Source organism: Hippoglossus stenolepis, chromosome 3 (assembly GCF_022539355.2).
Source record: "Hippoglossus stenolepis isolate QCI-W04-F060 chromosome 3, HSTE1.2, whole genome shotgun sequence".
Classification (NCBI taxonomy): Eukaryota; Metazoa; Chordata; class Actinopteri; order Pleuronectiformes; family Pleuronectidae; genus Hippoglossus; species Hippoglossus stenolepis.
Window position 1 is genome coordinate 22,432,840 of NC_061485.1, and position 17,270 is coordinate 22,450,109.

The 17,270-nt window shown below is 40.8% G+C and overlaps 1 protein-coding gene across 1 annotated transcript in view; it reads right to left on the minus strand.

Moving 5' to 3' along the window:
* suclg2 (succinate-CoA ligase GDP-forming subunit beta) overlaps positions 1–17,270 on the minus strand; it is an 86,466-nt gene that overhangs the window by 22,975 nt on the left and 46,221 nt on the right. The window contains exons 8-9 of the mRNA XM_035151829.2: positions 16,862–17,023; positions 15,032–15,174 (exon numbers count right to left, since the gene is read on the minus strand). Coding sequence (XP_035007720.1) covers positions 15,032–15,174; positions 16,862–17,023 — 305 coding nt within the window. The remainder of the gene's footprint in view (positions 1–15,031; positions 15,175–16,861; positions 17,024–17,270) is intronic.

Here is a 17,270-nt window from a genome sequence, read left to right on the forward strand (position 1 = left end):
GTGTCTGCTGGGGCTATTATCCTAATGAAGACCTATGACCTTCAGAGCTTTACGCTTTTTTGATTTGGCGAGCTGTTGTTGATCAGACCAGTAACAACAGTGCAAAAGATAATCCATCATTTTCCTGGTGAGAGTGACATAATGAAAAGAAAAAAAGAAAATCATGTGTAAAAATCTTTAAATTCCAAATGCAAATGATTTCAAGCTGATTTTTGGGTTGAAACTTATTCAAAACTATAATCCACACATTTTCTGCCTCTTCTAGCTGAGAATGGCAACTGGTATGAGATACCTGATTCCACAACAAGACACTTTATATGTTGAAACAACAAACAAATCGACTTTTGTTTATTTTAGATTCCGTCTGGTACGTCCTATAATGGCTACCTAAGATATTTAGTATCAAATCCAATACAGAGTAATTTTATTGTCTTTTCACTGTCTTGATGCCTGCCATCTTTGCCAGACATATTCACATCAGCAAAGCATGGAACAAACCTGTTTGACTTTTTGAATGAATGCAGGCGCTATGCATTCGTATGATGATGCATGTATACATACAGTAGAATTTGGATATAAACATATATTATTAAGATTATAATACTGAAAAATTAATGTTATATAATAGTCACTTTTTATTAAATAAATGATCATGAAAAACATGATATTGACTCATACATTTTATGGGCTTGGGACTCCCTGGCTCACGTTGTTTCATCAACTACTAGCAAAACTTTCAAAACAACACAGATTAAGTCTTTTAGGTGCTCGGGAAAATTTGACATCTTCAGTTACATGAAAGTAGCCCACTGCAACTGCTGAGGAAAACTGTTTGATATGATCAAAAGCACCAGAGCAGTTAAGTGGACCTCCTGGCGAGACTGTTAAGTTAACTTCAATTGCCACAAGGTCATGAATTAACTTTCAAACTCAATATTCAAGACGTATTCCTCCACCTCCACTAGAATACCACTCGAATTATTTTATCTCACAGTGGGGTGTGGAGTAAGATGTCTGCATGACAATACGAGGTTGAATTGTACACAAGCGTATATTTATTATTTTAAGGAAACTGTTATGAATTATTTATCAATTAATTACCTGGCCATATAGACTGTATTTAGAGATGGTTTTCACTTTCTCTCACCATCTAGAAATTAAGCTAACATATCCTGATACAGATAGACAGATATGAACGCTGTCATCTTGCAAATTTGGAGCCAGAGTCTGATCAGCAGCCATCGGGAATGGAGCCACTGGATCAAGGTCCCGCCGATACACAGACTCGACCAATTACAAGTCAGTCTCAGCTGTCAATCTATTTGACATCCATTTTGACTCGTTTGGTTCTCGTCCCATCCACTAACATGGATGTGGTGGCGTTTATGACCTATACTGCATACAGCCACCTGGGGGAGGATAACAAAGCTTTGGCTTCACTTTTTGGGCACCATTATGTCATCCATCTTTTATGGTTGATGATAGTGTCAAAGACAAAAAAAAAATCTAAACACGGCTACATTATTTCCACTGGACATTTTAAATATATGGCCCTGTAAAAATAAATTGTGACATACTTGTGGTGGGCATTATTATCATGTTATTTACTGTTGTTTAATAAACATGACAGTCCTCTCACCGATCTTTGACACAGCACTGAAAGAGTTAAAGTAGGGTTAGGGAGTGTTCAGTCCCACATCGATTCATTCAGCCAACCCGCTATAGTAAGTCTCTGCAGATTAACTCTTTCAGATCCTTCAAAATAAACAGGAATACTCCCATTTTAGCACTCTATCAACCCACTGTCCCATATACAAGTCAACCACAGATGGCTCAGACTAGCCTGTTTGTGTGTGTACACGTGCTTGTGTGGGCATGTGTGGCAGAAAGCGAATGGAAGTCTTCGGCAAGATGAGCTCCAGTGATTACAGGCTGAGACAGTTTTCTAATTATTCTGTCAAACATCAATCCTGTGGGCTGATGCAGGCCGTCCTGTGGCCTGATGGACAATGTAATCACTGCTAGGAACCACCACCCCACACCCACATCCCCACTCCTCCAACCATTTTACTGCTCTCTGCTCCAGTCCCCTCTTGCTCTTCACCCACTGGACTCTCATTTTCCTTTCTTTATCACTCTCTTCAACACAACTCTCTCCCTCGATCCCTCTCTGTCAGTACTCCTCTTCTATTCTCGTTTCCCTTCACAGTATTTATGCCATACCAACTATGAATGTTGCAGGATTGTTGAATGAAACAATCAGCGGTAGGAATAAGATAAAGGATAAAACGGTGCAAATAGTAAATATAGGGGAAAAAAAAGGGGACCAGGAAAAAAAAGACAAAAGGGAAGGAGGAAATTCAGGATAAGCTGTTGCAGACATACAGAGTGAATGAGAATTATATCTGTTACATAAAGACAAGACACATACATGAGGAGATTAAATCTAACTCAATCAAACCTTGTGCCATTGTTTGTGTATAAAAATCCCTTTTTCTATTCATTTTCTTGACTAATAATATCTTCAATTAGTGACGTGGATACTTCTTTCAACAAAATGTACATGTCATAGCCACATCTTTCACATTGGATTATAGAAAAAATTCTGATGGAGCTCTGCACTTTATTCTCTCAAACCCTTTGCTAAAAGTTCACAAAGAGGGTATCAAATATAAAACTTGAACTTCTTCAAAATAAGTGGCTACTCAGATACATTAAGAATCCATTAAGGTGAGAGAATATTTTTATAGAGAATGCACTTTTGATTTTCACAAGTCTAAGGCAGGTATTTCTCCTTTATCGAGTATTTACCAATAAATCAGTGTACTGATATTGTGTGCTACTGTGCTTAAAATAAATCTGAGGGTAAAAGGCCTCAGAGGTTGTTGTCTTGGCAACCAAACCTCTATAAAGCAAATGTCGCATCATCCATAACAATGTGAGAGTGGCAATGAAAAGAAGGAATCAAATTCTGTACGTATATAAATCAAGTATTAAGAACATGTTGTCTTGTATAGTTTAGACATATGCCACTACATTTTAGAAAGACGAAGACAGAACAATCTGACGATATCTGCTGCTAGAAAATTACATGAGAACGGCAACATTCCTTACCCACGATTTTATTCTTTGAAGTAAAACCTTCCCATTTTTATTGTGATGACAAACTGAGATTTTCGTTAATATGTAAATGGTATCCACAAACGTCTGATTCTACATTGTGCTTCTGCAAGATCTCAGCCTTTGCTCTTCTCTCCCAGTGCCTCTCAGTTATCCCAATCCAAATCTCTTATCCATCTGTGTATTCCTCTGGCAGGAGCAGATATTGACTGAAATAATAGTGTAGGAGATTCATGTTCAACATTGGCTCGGCTGCTTGGTGAACAAGGCAGACAGCTGCAGCAGCAGACAGTCATGTCAGCTTGGGCAGCGTACGAGGGACTGAACTGGATCACACGATCTGATACCAAATTCTTTGCACCGGCTGTCACTTATCAGGAATACAGGGACAATTAGATCTGGATAAGGAAATGTGGGGTGGCAAAAATGCATTAACACCGACAATGCAAAAATAAAATCTCTTGCCAAATCCTTGCATATGTATAAATGTTTAACTGCATGCATGACAGAGAGTGAATATAAAGGCACTGTATATATAAATGCAGTGTATGTGTAACAGGGATGTCACAATATGAGATTTTGGTGTCACGACTAATGTCTGAGGAAATATCACCGTTTCAGTTTTCTCGATGATTGATACTATAGAAGGAAAAAGACAAGAAATATATAGCTAATTAATATAGCTAATAATATAGCAATGAACAATGCATGAATAATTATTATTATAATCATCAACTATATCCAGTTAGTTATTATAGTGTAACATTTGGCAATTTCAAAATAATTTACAATGGTTAATAGGAAGAGAGAGAAAAAGTGTGTGTGTGCGTCCTCCTTCAAACTGGTCAGAAACCGAAAGTAAACAAGGATTTCTCCTCTCACTGTCAACTGCGCCGATGGAGTTTTAGGGCCAGTGTTCATTAGCTAGTTTAATTTTTTTACATTGATCTGGGAATACAGGTAAAGATGAGGATCTCAAAGATGCTGCAACATGTTTGACATGTTGGAACCTTTCGCAGTCACTTTTCGCTGGCACCTTTTGCAGATTGGATATCAATCTTCTTCAATGATGCCCTGGTCATTTTTTAGATTTAAGGCATTTTTTTGGAGGAAATAAGGCTGGTATGTCAGTTCCCTCTGACATTTTTAGAGCATGCCTCTTCTCAACTAACGTTTCAGGTAGGTGGCTCACAAACACAAACAAGCACACCGGACACACACAAAACGTGACTGGCGAGAGAAAATGTCACCGCACAGCACACACACAAACAAACAACGTGACTTGCGAGATGCCACACACCATACTTAGATATCATAGTTTTTTCAATTCTTACGGATGTGGGTATGCTGTGAGTCCTTCATCTTCACAAAGATATGCTGTTTTCTATCCTGACCCCGAGCACAGAAACGAGACGCAAGAGGAGATTTCTCTGGAGATATGATGAGACGAACGTTTCATGTGAGCCTCATCATCTTTCCATTACGTACGATAATATAGAAGTGTGCGGATCAAACATGAGGCTCATATCAAATCAGGCCTGGAAAAGCCAATTACACTGACAATAATCTCCTGCTGTACTGCTGCCGGCATGTCTCCAAACGAAGCAACAAATACCTGAAATACAAGGACCAAAGTGGAGGGTCATTGCGGGAAGACAAGACACTTAAACAGACAAAGTGTGTTTGTGAATGCTTGCTCATTAGGTAACACAGTTGGTAAGAAAAATATGTTATATTTGAGTAAGCAGAGCCTTTTTTGGAGTTTGCTCGCCGTCTAATGAATATCTTTCTGTTAATTAAGATAACAAAATCTTGATTTCTCAGGAAGACACATTGCAACACTGTGCTTGCAACTGTCATACTATGGCCTATGGGGGTGGACAGCAATGAGGTTTAGGTGAACTGTAACATCATTGCATGACCCTGTCTAAAACCCAGGGGTTCTCAAGACAAGACAGAGGACAGAAAGGCTGGTCGATTTGAGACCTGTGTATGACCAAAACCAGAAGGTTAATGTGGGTCGGTAGATAGCTATGGCCTTCTTGGAACATAGCCTTGGGCACAAGCATGCAATCTGAATGACAGCACTAAGCTATCAGCTGAATGCATACACTAAGTTGTGTGGATCAAATATAACCATACAGCAGCTACAGATAAATGAAAACAGCACAAAATGGTTCAACTTTACCTTAAAACCCATAATTCCATAGTGCAATTTGCACAATATCATAGCCTCAATCCCCTTTTTGTGAGTGTCGAGCATTTTCAATAAGGGTAGGTAGTTGTCTACAATTTTCAGACTACTCAATACACTCCATTGATTTCACAAATAAAGTTCAGTTTACCTGTGACGCAGACTGAAATATTACCAAGCTGTATACTGTCTTCTGCGGCTGTGATGGCAGGTTTCCAAAATTCAACAAATAATCCTGTCCAAAATAACGGCCATTTGAAAAGGTATGTTTCTAAAAGGGAAGGCTTTTATCGATTTGAAGGGAAAAGGGGAAAAAAAACATTTTCAAGCCGATGGCATCTCATTTGTTTGTTTGCTTGTTGTAACTGGCTAATTAATTCCCAGAAACATTCAACAGCTCTCCCCGCAATTAACCTGAGTTTCAATGATGTGGCTTAACCTCGACAAGTACCTTTAAAAATAATAGCCCTCGAGGACAGCAAAGGGCACAGTGTTTGTGGTGTTGCTACATGGCTCAGAGAACACGAATGATCTCATCAACTGTTTGAGTGGCCTCCCATAATCCCTCAGCATGTGCACACATAAGTGCCAAAGGAGCGTGAAATGGGGGTTTGTCGCAATGTTTCCCAGCACTGGACAGGGTTGTCTGTGACGGTGATACTTGTTCAAGTCCTGGACAGATGGAGAACTGGAATGGTAGCACAATGAAAGCTGAAGGTTTGGATGGATGGAATCTCTATTTACATAAATACCCTTAATATGATTAGCAACAGCATACTAAATTCAACGTGAAAAATTATCATGGACATTGTCTTTTAGGCAACCACTGTCTCTGGGTTAGAGGTGGGATGTGATTAACAAATGAATGCAATTAATATTATGAAGTATTCTACCAAGGACCTGCCTCAATGAAGCTAAAACTGAAAATGTTAAAAGAGTAGATGCATTCCATCCATCCATCTATTATCTGTACTGCTTATCCTTTCAGGGTTGCAGGGAAGCTGAAGTCAACCCAAGGTTCACCCTGGACAGGTCGCCAGTGTATCACTGGGCCAACCTACAGAGACAAACAACCATTCAGACTTACATCAATACCTACGGCCAATTAGAGTCTTCAGTTAACTAAAACCCAATCTGCATGCCTTTGGACTGTGGGAAGAAGAACCCAGAGAAAACCCATACAGATATGGGTAGAACATGCAAACTACATACAGAAAGATTCTTGCTGTGAGGCTACTGTGCAAACCACCACACTATTGTGCCGCTGAAAGAGAAGAGTCGCATGAAATCCCGACTGATAATCTCACTATTGTAATGATTCGGGCTTTGTGCAAAAGAAGAACCCTTGTGCTTCCTCAATCAGCAGGTGAAGAGCAAGAAACATCAAGCAGCTCCCTTTGAGGTACATGAGAATAAATGAAGCCTTTCCTTGCTATGCCCTTCCCTGAGTGCTCGACTTCACAAGGTCGCTCAATCACACGCAGCTCCCCTCCCTGTGGCATCCAAAGGCTCCATCTGATCACTGGCTGCCTCCCCCTGGCCCCATGGTGTGAACCAGGTGCTGCGATGACAAAACACTCCTGGCAGCAATAAGAGAACAGAGAGAGCAGAGCTCAATTAGCCCGAGCTCCAATCCCAGATCCTCTATTGATTTCCCACGGATGAGGAATGGCAGACAGGAGAAAGCTCAATCAGACATGCCCACGAGACCTGTCTCTCTCTCTCTCTCTGTATATGAGTGTGTGAGAGAGTGTGAGAATCACCAGGGGATGAATTGGTGCCAGACAAGGTGCCGGGATCAGGATTAATACATCAGCAATCCATAATCTTTCTGCATACATGATAGTTACGTGATAGTGTTGTCTTATGGTGGGGCTAACACTCACCCTAACCTTATACAGTGCTGCGCTGTCCTCACCCAAATCAAACGGAAAAAAGAGATAGACATGGCATTAGTTCCCTGATGGGCGAATCAATCTGAAAAGTCATCAGCTGCCTGGTGTATCTCTGGACAATTGCTTCACTTCCTCAAATTAACCTTCAGGATAGGAATGTATAGGGTGTGACAACCCCATCTGTCCTTCACTTATGGCTTGAGCCTTCCTTCCTATGTGCAAATTGTACACTTTGGCCCAAATTCATGACATTTAAACCAATTTGTTATTTAGTCCATTAGAGTGTACGGATGTTTTGTATTTTCGGAGTTTGGGTTAAAGAGTTTAGGCAATGGAGAGTGTATGTGAGGGAGCGTGGATGTGACCTCGTATGTTATGTCCACTGTTCAAGTAAGAGATATTAACCCTGCCCAAACCCAAATGGGTAATTGAGTTACATGCATAAATGAATACCACTAATGGTGTTACACTTCATCTCACACATGCACAACTCTGCAGAATTGCTCACCCACTTGAGTACTATATGTCCAGCTGGGTCTTACTGTCTCGATCTTGATCTTACTTTTTCTGTCTTTTGACTATTTTAAGACAAGTCATATAGTTTGTTTTAAAACTTACATGCTTTTAAAATAATCACAATGTTGGGTGAAATTCCCAGCCAGTGTCCAACATGCATTCAGCCTTGGTCAGGAGCAGTTTTGCCCTCACCCATTCAGGTCAACTGCAACACTATTATTTTCAAAGTTTCCCAGAACACAGTAATTGCCTATAGCACATCACTGTATAAATATAACACATCTTTTGTGTATGGCAAAAATATAATGTTTTGCATAAGTATCATAGCAACTTCCTCAAAATAGAATCACATCACTGCCTGTTACATTAGTAGCTGCTTCATAAGGTATTCTGTTTTTAACAAGAACTGCTCTTATTCAGCTGTATCCACCTGTCAGTTCATTTAAATCAACTCTTCTCCCTTCTTTTATTCAAGTCCTACAAACTCTATAGGCTGGAGCTCTGAAGTCTGGGCAATGTCAAGTCAATATGAGCTGTACTTCAGATTCAAAAAACATTCCACTACTTTGAGGTGTGTTTTCCATTCTCTTATCAAAGAAGTGATCATGACACATGAGTGTGTCTCACAAGAGTCACAAGTAAGGAATGAACAGCATAAACACAGAGTGCTACATCCTGGAAGTTTGTTAACATTTTGTCACATCTGGTTCCCATGTCCCAGGGTTTTCATTATAAAGGTGTTTTGTTAGATGCCTGAAATAGGGTGTGCGGTTAACACAAGCTCAAGACATATTTGAAATTTATTCTATGAAATAAAACACATCAGTTTTCTAAGTTGTGTTTACACTCAGCGGTGGTGATATTGAAGTCATGTGACGGTGGTGTAGTTTCTATATAGTCTAACATTCGATTTTTAATTTAGGCAATTGTATTAAGACTACACGCATTTAAAAAGGGTGTGCATTTGTAGAGATTACCTTGCTGTAAAAGATGTGCAAGTATAATAAACTTGTTTGTCCGATATTATGTTCTGCAATAACCAAAAAGTCATTTAAGAATTCTCCATAGCTCATCTGTTAGACTTCAAACTTGGCAGGTGTATTTCTGAGGACCCAGGTAAAGTAGAGTTGCCTGTGAAGTTGTTTTGATGAGTGGTCCTTGAGAAAACATCCCTTTTCTATATATTACTTGATATATTAAAATTGTTGATCTATACTACAAGGGCAATTTGCCATTTTAATCTCATTGGGTTACATGGCATTTACTGCGCTTTTCTACAAGTTTTTTGTGCTAAAGATACGATTCTTCTATGCTATATTTTGTTGTGCATTGGATGTTTCACCTCTGGCATTGTGTAGTGTTGTATTTACTGTGCTATTCACTCGCCAACTAAGTAGTTTTGAGCAAATGGCTCTGGGGGCAGTTCACTAATCTGAGGACACGGACTATGAATCTGAGAGCATGGTTTATAAACTGTTCACACACACACTTCTTAACCACAGCCTGCACATTAACAGAGGCTTGATACCTTTGTATATTCAGTACGTTTCTCGAATGGGTGATTTGTGTCAACTTATTTGCATGATGCTCTCAAGGAAGCTGCAAACTGGATTAATGCAGGCCAAGCAATAACATTAAAGTGAGCAGTGTGACATACTTATACTTTATATATAAATTGCATCTATTTGACTCAATGAGAACAGATATCAGATGCCATTTATGATTCCATCATGTTCAAATTACAGCACTGATATGATATATTAAAAAACTTGAAGGCAAAACCTCACCTATGCTAACAATGTTACATTTTTACAAATAAATGGTAGTTTAAAAAGCTTAAATCTTCTTTGGGGAAAACCATCTCAACCACTTAAATCAATACTTTGACAGAACAGACATACACCTGCTGTAAATTTGAAGTATAGGAAATTTGTTTCATGGTCCCTATAGGCTTGTCTATTCGATGTATGCAAAAGAGGGTGAAATAAGAGAAACGGAAGAGAAGGAAGGCAAGCGCATCAACTCCACTTCATTCTATAGATCTGTCCTTCATTAATGTTGCACAAATGAGTGTTGAACTTTGGCCCCTATATGTTAGAGGCATTGAATCAGCAGCCTTGAGTGCACAAACACACCCACAAGCTATATGCACAAATGAAAACATAATAATACAGTGGGCTGAAGAGAATGGCCATATGTACCTACACACAGAGCAATTACATTTATTCAGCTGTTGGTGAATATATATTTCAAGGTCTAACACAGGGTCAGTAGAGTCTGGGTTTAGCTCATAACACAGGCTACATTACCGCAGTGATTTTAAATGTGCTGGAGCAGAAGAGGTCCCATGATACAGGAAAAACCCAGCGTATATCTGTCACTAACACAGGCCTTTAATGCACTGTAAGCAAATCTGCAGGAAAAACCATTACATGAGGTGGAGCTTTTTTCATATAATGGCAAACCAATGCAATGACCTAAACAGCCCATAACTGAACAAATACGAAATATATCAGGCAGAGAGTCACTTCTCCCTTAAAGCACACAGCCGCCCCCTAAACTATCTGCCTTTTACAAGCAATGCTCACTCTTCCTCTGGCCTGGCCTCAATATGGCAGCCCCAGTGTGTTGGCTGGGCTAAGTACTCGTCCCTCCATGGCTGGGTCCCTATTTAGTACTTATATAATATTCTACACATTGGGAATGAACTCCATTACCGTGGTAGCATGTTTTCTCCCTTCTCTCCTTCTCTCTGTGGCTTTACGTTGCTCGTGTTTATAACACAGGGAGCTGGCATCTCCCACAGGTCTTCCGCTTCAGGCAGAGGGGATTTATTTCCCTCTAAAATAACACAAAATGGGGCTGTCAAATCACAGGTGACTCTTCTGATTAAAAGCTGTTGGGTTCCATGGGGGGCTGCATGTGTGTGCAGATGTATGTATGATGTGGGTGTGACAAAACAAGCATGTTTTCGCACCCGCGTGTGTTTCTGTGTGATTTCCATCTTAGTTGTTTGTCGCAATATTCAAGAGACACCGCCTTGTAAAATAGGCCTCTTTTTCCTTCTTTCCTCTGCAGGAAAGGATGATGCACTTTTCATAACACATTCCTCTGGTTTGAACCAGGGGCACTGGCTCTCTCTAACTTCATACATGTTGAAGCACATTAGACATGGGCTCAGACATCTCCATACGAGCATGAGAAAGACCGTGCCTGGGCTCTTACAGGATTTAGCTAGCAGGCATGCAACTGAGGGGAACTCCTCACAGTGACTTTAATAGGATTTAGCTGGATGAAAGGCAACAGGGAAGAAAAGAGAGATACAAAGAAGCAGAGGGATGTCAAGAAGGAATAGGAAGACGAGGAGGGAGGGGAAAGACCCAGTTGATGAAATAGTTAGATGAGAGATTGGTAGGAGACACACCAGGGTGCCACTACTCAGTAAATGTCCAGGTACGCATCACCGGTGAATAATATCAATAAAGACTCTTTCAGAGAAAACAGAAGACAGGGCTGGAGAGGGAGTAACAGTGGTGCCCCCCCGCAGAGGTGGAGATGAGACTTTGGAGTGTAACAGCGACAACAAGGAGAGTGGTTAAAGGGGGACCACAGGTGAGTCAAAGCAGAGTCACTGAGCTGGAAAGAAGCAAAATACTCTGGCACTTTTCTCAGGGGCTAAAGCACCAAGGGGCAAACAAAAGCAATGGGATTATGCAACATTAACACATGCACATACAACATACCTCCATATTTGCCTGGGAGGTGTGTGACCTAGCTGAAATAGTGCTAATTGGAGCAGAGCACGTTGCATGCCTGACTGGTCTTAAACAAGGATGCGGCTGTAGCATGCAACAAGCCAACAGGTAACAACCCATTGCATACACGATGGGCATGAACAAAGAATAAGGGTTTTAAAGATTGCCGATCAAAACAAAAATTCAAATAAATGATTAGGAATTTAACTGGGGGACGTCATTTCTCTCTACTGTCACAACTCTGCTAATCCTTTAGAGAGAAAAAATTTGAACACGTTAAATGTTTGCAAATTTGTGATGAAGCCATTTAACTCTACTTTTAAATATAGCAATGTTGAAATATATATATACACAGTTCAAGTGTAGAACAAGGAATTAGCACAAAATATATTAAATGTGGCAAAACAAATAAGCATAAAAAATTGATTTTAATTTGTGACATAATTTTTTGGGCAATATAATTACTGGTTTGATACAGCGACAGCGCCAATACAGACACAGTAACAATAAGGTTGTGCTTTATAAAAATGTCATCATTTACTCTAGCCTATAAAAATTACAGAGAACAGCCTTAAGCCCCGAGAACAAAATGGATGTTGAGATGGACAAAACATCCATCTGCCACTTTCAGTACGGCACAGGCACAAGGCAATAACGAGGTTATTTGGCTGTTGGTATTTGCTGCCTGGTCCTGCTTGCCTACAGGTGATGTGAGGGAAACCTCAATAAATTCAGCCATTCTGTCAACAAACTGTTCCTTATGTGGATATGAAGAAAGTGGAGCTATTTATTTTAGCATGAAAAATAAATGCGTCTCCGCTTCTAAAGCCGGGGGCCAAAATTCAAACAAAGCTGAGTGGTCTAGCAGAGCTACATAACATCTCACACATTAAAAACACACACTAGGCCACACAATTGCGTTATGATTCACTCTTTTCTTCTGATGATTTCATTTGGACTCTTTTCCCATCTTCATGTTGTTCCAACTTCAAATACAGTGTCCCCTTTCTTTCAGAGAATAATAATGTTTAAGTTAATGAATGCTGTGCGGGTAGATAGAGGGGAAAGTGAGCAAACAAGAAAAAGGAGGCTTTGTCATCTCAGGCGCCGTCTCTGCTATTCGGTGCCAGCAGTAGACTCACATCGCTTCCACTCGTCTCAGCACAATGAGCCTGAGACTTCAAAGCGGAGACCGAGAGGGAGAGCGTGAGAGGAGACGGAGCGGAGGGAGGGGGGGACAAAAGTGTGGAAAGCGAACGAGGAAGAAAGACGGCAAAATACCTGTTTTTGAGGAAATGTGTGTTGTCATTACAGCAGGATATTCCCTGCTGTACCATCTGCCTGGCCGCTCGATGCACTTCTCTCTTTTCCACAGTGCATAAACTTTTTAAATCTTCCCAGTCAAAAGTCACAGTGGTCTCTAATAAAAAAGCACAGACTCATATACGCGGCATAACAGTAATGGCCTTCCCTGCAGCAGCTATTAAACTCATTTCATGCCGTGCCGGTGAAAGCAGGCGCCCTCGTGCTCCAAACTATTAACTGAGAGGAGAAGAAATATTGTTCTCCCATTCTTTAGAACAATAACAATGAAAAATGTGAGTCTGTGTATAAATAATCAACAAAGGGTTGGATATCTGAAGACCATGAGTAATGATTGTCTTTACAATTAAGGCAAATAGGAAGCACAGCCCTCTCATCATATCATATTCACAAATGAAATCAATAATTTTTGCCTCGTCACCTTCACCTTGCTGATGTTAAATTTTAATGTAAAATTTCCATCTCATATTTTGGACTTTGGGAATGGAAAATAAAAAAGAAACTAAAGGCAAATGAGCAGCTCCCTCTCTCATTCTTACTTTGAGATGATTAAAATTCCCTCCACATATCAGAGCAGGTTTCTCAACTCCCCTTGTTGAAATGCTAATGGTGCTTACAACCCAGTTTAATGTCAATCCTATTTTACTCCCCCCCCCGACCCCGTTGGGGAGGAGCACCCTGTCTCTATTTCCATACACAGCAGCAGGAGGGACAGGCAGCAGACTTACTCCCCCATCTGGATCAGGGGAATCGGCCCAAGACAGAAAAAGAAGGAGGAACAGGAGGAGGTGGAGAAGAATCACTCCAGTGTTGTATATATTTTTTGGGGGGGGGGGGCAGATTTTAAAATCTAATTTTTCTACCTTGGTTAAAAAGGGTTCAATAAAAACAGATGCCCCATACTAGGCGAGAGTGACAAGTCTTGTAGTTTTCCGTTTCCATTATTGATCACAATTCTTTTTTTATCCACCATATTCAGTTTTATTTCCCACCACATGAATTCACTGAACAGAATCTGCACACAGTGGAAATGTGAGTAAGGCAATATATCACCTGCTGGGGGGTCATGGTTGGTGGGCTTTAACATTGGCCTGTTCACTGCTGTGTGATAAATATGGTGCAGATACTGTTGATGCCATTTACAGGCCCTCACCACTAACACTGAGAAAAAACATCCAACTGTGTATTAGGTTTGGATATATTCAAGTATCCCAAAGTGTAATATTGACAGAATGTTTATTTTAACAGCAGACTGTGAAAGACGAGCAGATTATTGATTTGTTTGTGTTCACAACCTCTCCATTATTTTTTAAAGTTTACATTAATCGAGTGATCCAGCAAGTTTACAAAATTCACATAGATATGTTACGGAAACGTTCGAGTGCTGTAAGCTGCGACAGCTTGTGCCTCAATAAACTGTTGAGGTGTATTTGCTTTAGTATTTCATCTCTAGTAGATCACTAATGGAAAGCTGTAACTGAATTTGGCAACTCTCACATGAGCAGATATATTTTTTAATTAGCGTGAAACATATGTTTTGAAAGCATGTGTCAATAAACTGAATTAGTATCAACTGCTCATCTTCATCCTGTACAACCAAGCTGTGTCAGAGCTGCTTATACGGAGGCAACTTGAGACCAGTACAGCGGTGTAGGAGTGACAGTGAGGAGGAGGAGGTGGGTATTTGCAGTGCGATGACTGTCAACACGCAATCAGCACTGCAGTGTCGTTACAGGGCTCGTATTGTTTAGTTTGGACTTATTAGCTTTCTGAACATGGAGCTGAATCACTTCTAAAAGACCCCAAACTGCCACCCACTAGAGCTGCGAGCCTTTCAGAAACATGCTCGATTTTTGTGCCGTCTATAGAAAGCCAAGGTCTTTACAGAGGAGAGATTTGCCATGCCACTGCAAGTGAAAACGAAGGCATATAATCAGACAGGCTCCCAGAGTCTGCTTCACTCAGCGAAACATGGACATATGCCAAGGTCCCTCGTCTAATGAGTGCTGTTGTCTCAGTGACAAAGCACTAACCAGACAGACAAGGCTTTATGGATGTGATATGACAAGATGCATGACTGTCGTATGAAATACAATTCAACAAGCGAGTCCGCTTTGAAATAAGCAATTATATAATTAAATAGTAAATAAATTCTGCATTTGATTGAATCAAGTTACAGTAAGTACAAAAAAACATCAACCTTTTTTCCCCCAAGTATTTGTTCCTACCTTAGGATCAGCAGTGAGCATCTTAAAGGCCTCGTACACCTGCCTCTCTTTGACTCCTCCGCCCAGGTCGAGGAAGTTAGCGGGCTTTCCCCCGTGCAGGTCAATGATGTCACATGTGGCCATAGCCAGTCCAGCTCCATTCACTGTGAAAATTCACTAGGTCAGTTCAAACAACGCAAAAAAAAACAGCAACTCAAAAGCAGATATAGATTTAGCTAAATGGATGATGTCTTTTCAGAGTGAGACTTATGCCAGGCATGATGAGCCAGTGTTAGTGGTATTAAAACCTGATGTAGATAAAATGTAGTAAAAGTATTTAACTAACATCCCAATTTCAGTGTGTCTGTATGTGTGTATGTGGAACACATATCTCGAGAACCATTAATCTAATCAGCTTCACACTTGGCATGTGTATTGTTAAGAGTCCAAAGAGATGAATTTTGTTGCATTTGGAGCGATTTAGATATGTGACATGATATTAAACTTTGAATAAACAATGTAAGGCGACCAGCAATGTAAGGTACATTGTCCATCATGACAAAAGCACAACCAAGACAATGGGGGCTTTCAAGACAATGGAAATGACAATTGATTTTCCAGTTTAAGGTTCTGTGTACGAAGGTGAGCTTCCCCAACTTTGAATAAACAGGTGAACAGCTCTTTGTGCAGCTTCATGGTTCTGTGGACTGAGTCCAGCAGTCGGTATCAACCAGCATCACCACAGGCCAAACAAACAACCCATTCCAAACAGGCATGCCAAGAACTGCACTATTTAAGTATCAAAGATTGAAACAAAAGTCTCTGAGTGTAAAATGTGATGCCAACAGCAGTGAGCTAATTAAAATAGCATCACTATCGCTGAAGGACGGATGCCATGTACTGTAAGAACCCCCATAAAAGAAACTAGCAGTAATTTAACAACCAAAGAGCAAATAGCAGAAAAAAAAGTCACGCTTCAAAAGTGAATCAGCTGGAAATCTCCTAATCAGGAACATTCAATGAGTGAAGTCGAGCAACACAGAAAATGTGATTATGACTCGACACTCTACTTCAGAGAAAAGAGTGATGATTAAAAGAGGTTCTGCTATGCTTCTTTGTGGCCCGTGTCATCATTTAGCCAACTGCCTGCGCGGCTACCCTGCTGAGTTGTGTGGGAGCCAAGTGCACACAAAAATGTCTTACCTCATTTGGTTTAGCCAAGCTGAACTTGTGTCCTGGCAAGCTCCCCGACCGAGGTCTCAATAAAAGGGAAATTTGCTTTAACAGCTGTCACTTTGGTGGCTCACAGAGCTCTCAAGGAAGCTGCAGGGCCTTAAAAGCTGTTGTTACTTTAAGAGAGGCTGGGAGCTGGGGATGCAGGATGGGGTGCGTGTGTGTCTATGTGAAGGAGTGGGGGGCGATGCCGTAACACTAACAGACATCTAATGTGTTTATGAGGCTACGGGGTAAGAAGCGAGAGCACCTGTTAGTGCTGCTGTACACTGTAAAAGCTTTGATTTATGACAAGAGAGGGGGCCTTTAATGAGAATGCTAACAATCTGGCTCACTGGAGACTTTCTGGGCGGATTATAGCTAATTAGAATGCATTGGTTATGGCAGCATTCCTTCTGGAGTCTTCAGAAAGCTGCTTGTAAATGTGGACTGGAGGAGAGCCCAGGCAGCCTTTACTTTGACTAAGTTTTAACTGTGTCCGAGCTTTTCACTTATGTGACTTAGGAGACGCATTAAAGCCTTGTGTCAGAAGGGGGTTCGCGTTTTAGGTGAATGTGTGTGTGTCATTGTCTGTGTGCAGTTATCAGCCTGTTCTGTCATGAAGTTTTGTTTCCTTACCAAAACAAGCAATGTTTCCATCCAGTCCGATATACTTGAGGTCCCACTTGGCTGCCTCCATCTCTATGGGGTCGCTCTCAGCCATGTCGTCCATGGCAAACACGGCCTTCTGACGGAACTCGGCGTTGTCGTCGAAGTTGATCTTTGCATCAAAGCAAACCACTGGGGCAAATGACACGGAGGAATTGTGGATATGACGAAGACAGAGTTAGGAATAAAGAAGGCAACAGAGGAAACACAAAAGTGAAACAGAGGAAAACGGCAGGCGAGGGAAAAGGGAAGAGACGCAGGGTTTCTGACATAAAAAAAGCTAATTATCTTTTCTAAAACCTGAAATTAATGAACTGAGGAGTGTCCCTTTGGCCTACCTTCCTTAATTACTTCAGAGGTGGGCTCACCAAGGCATGTG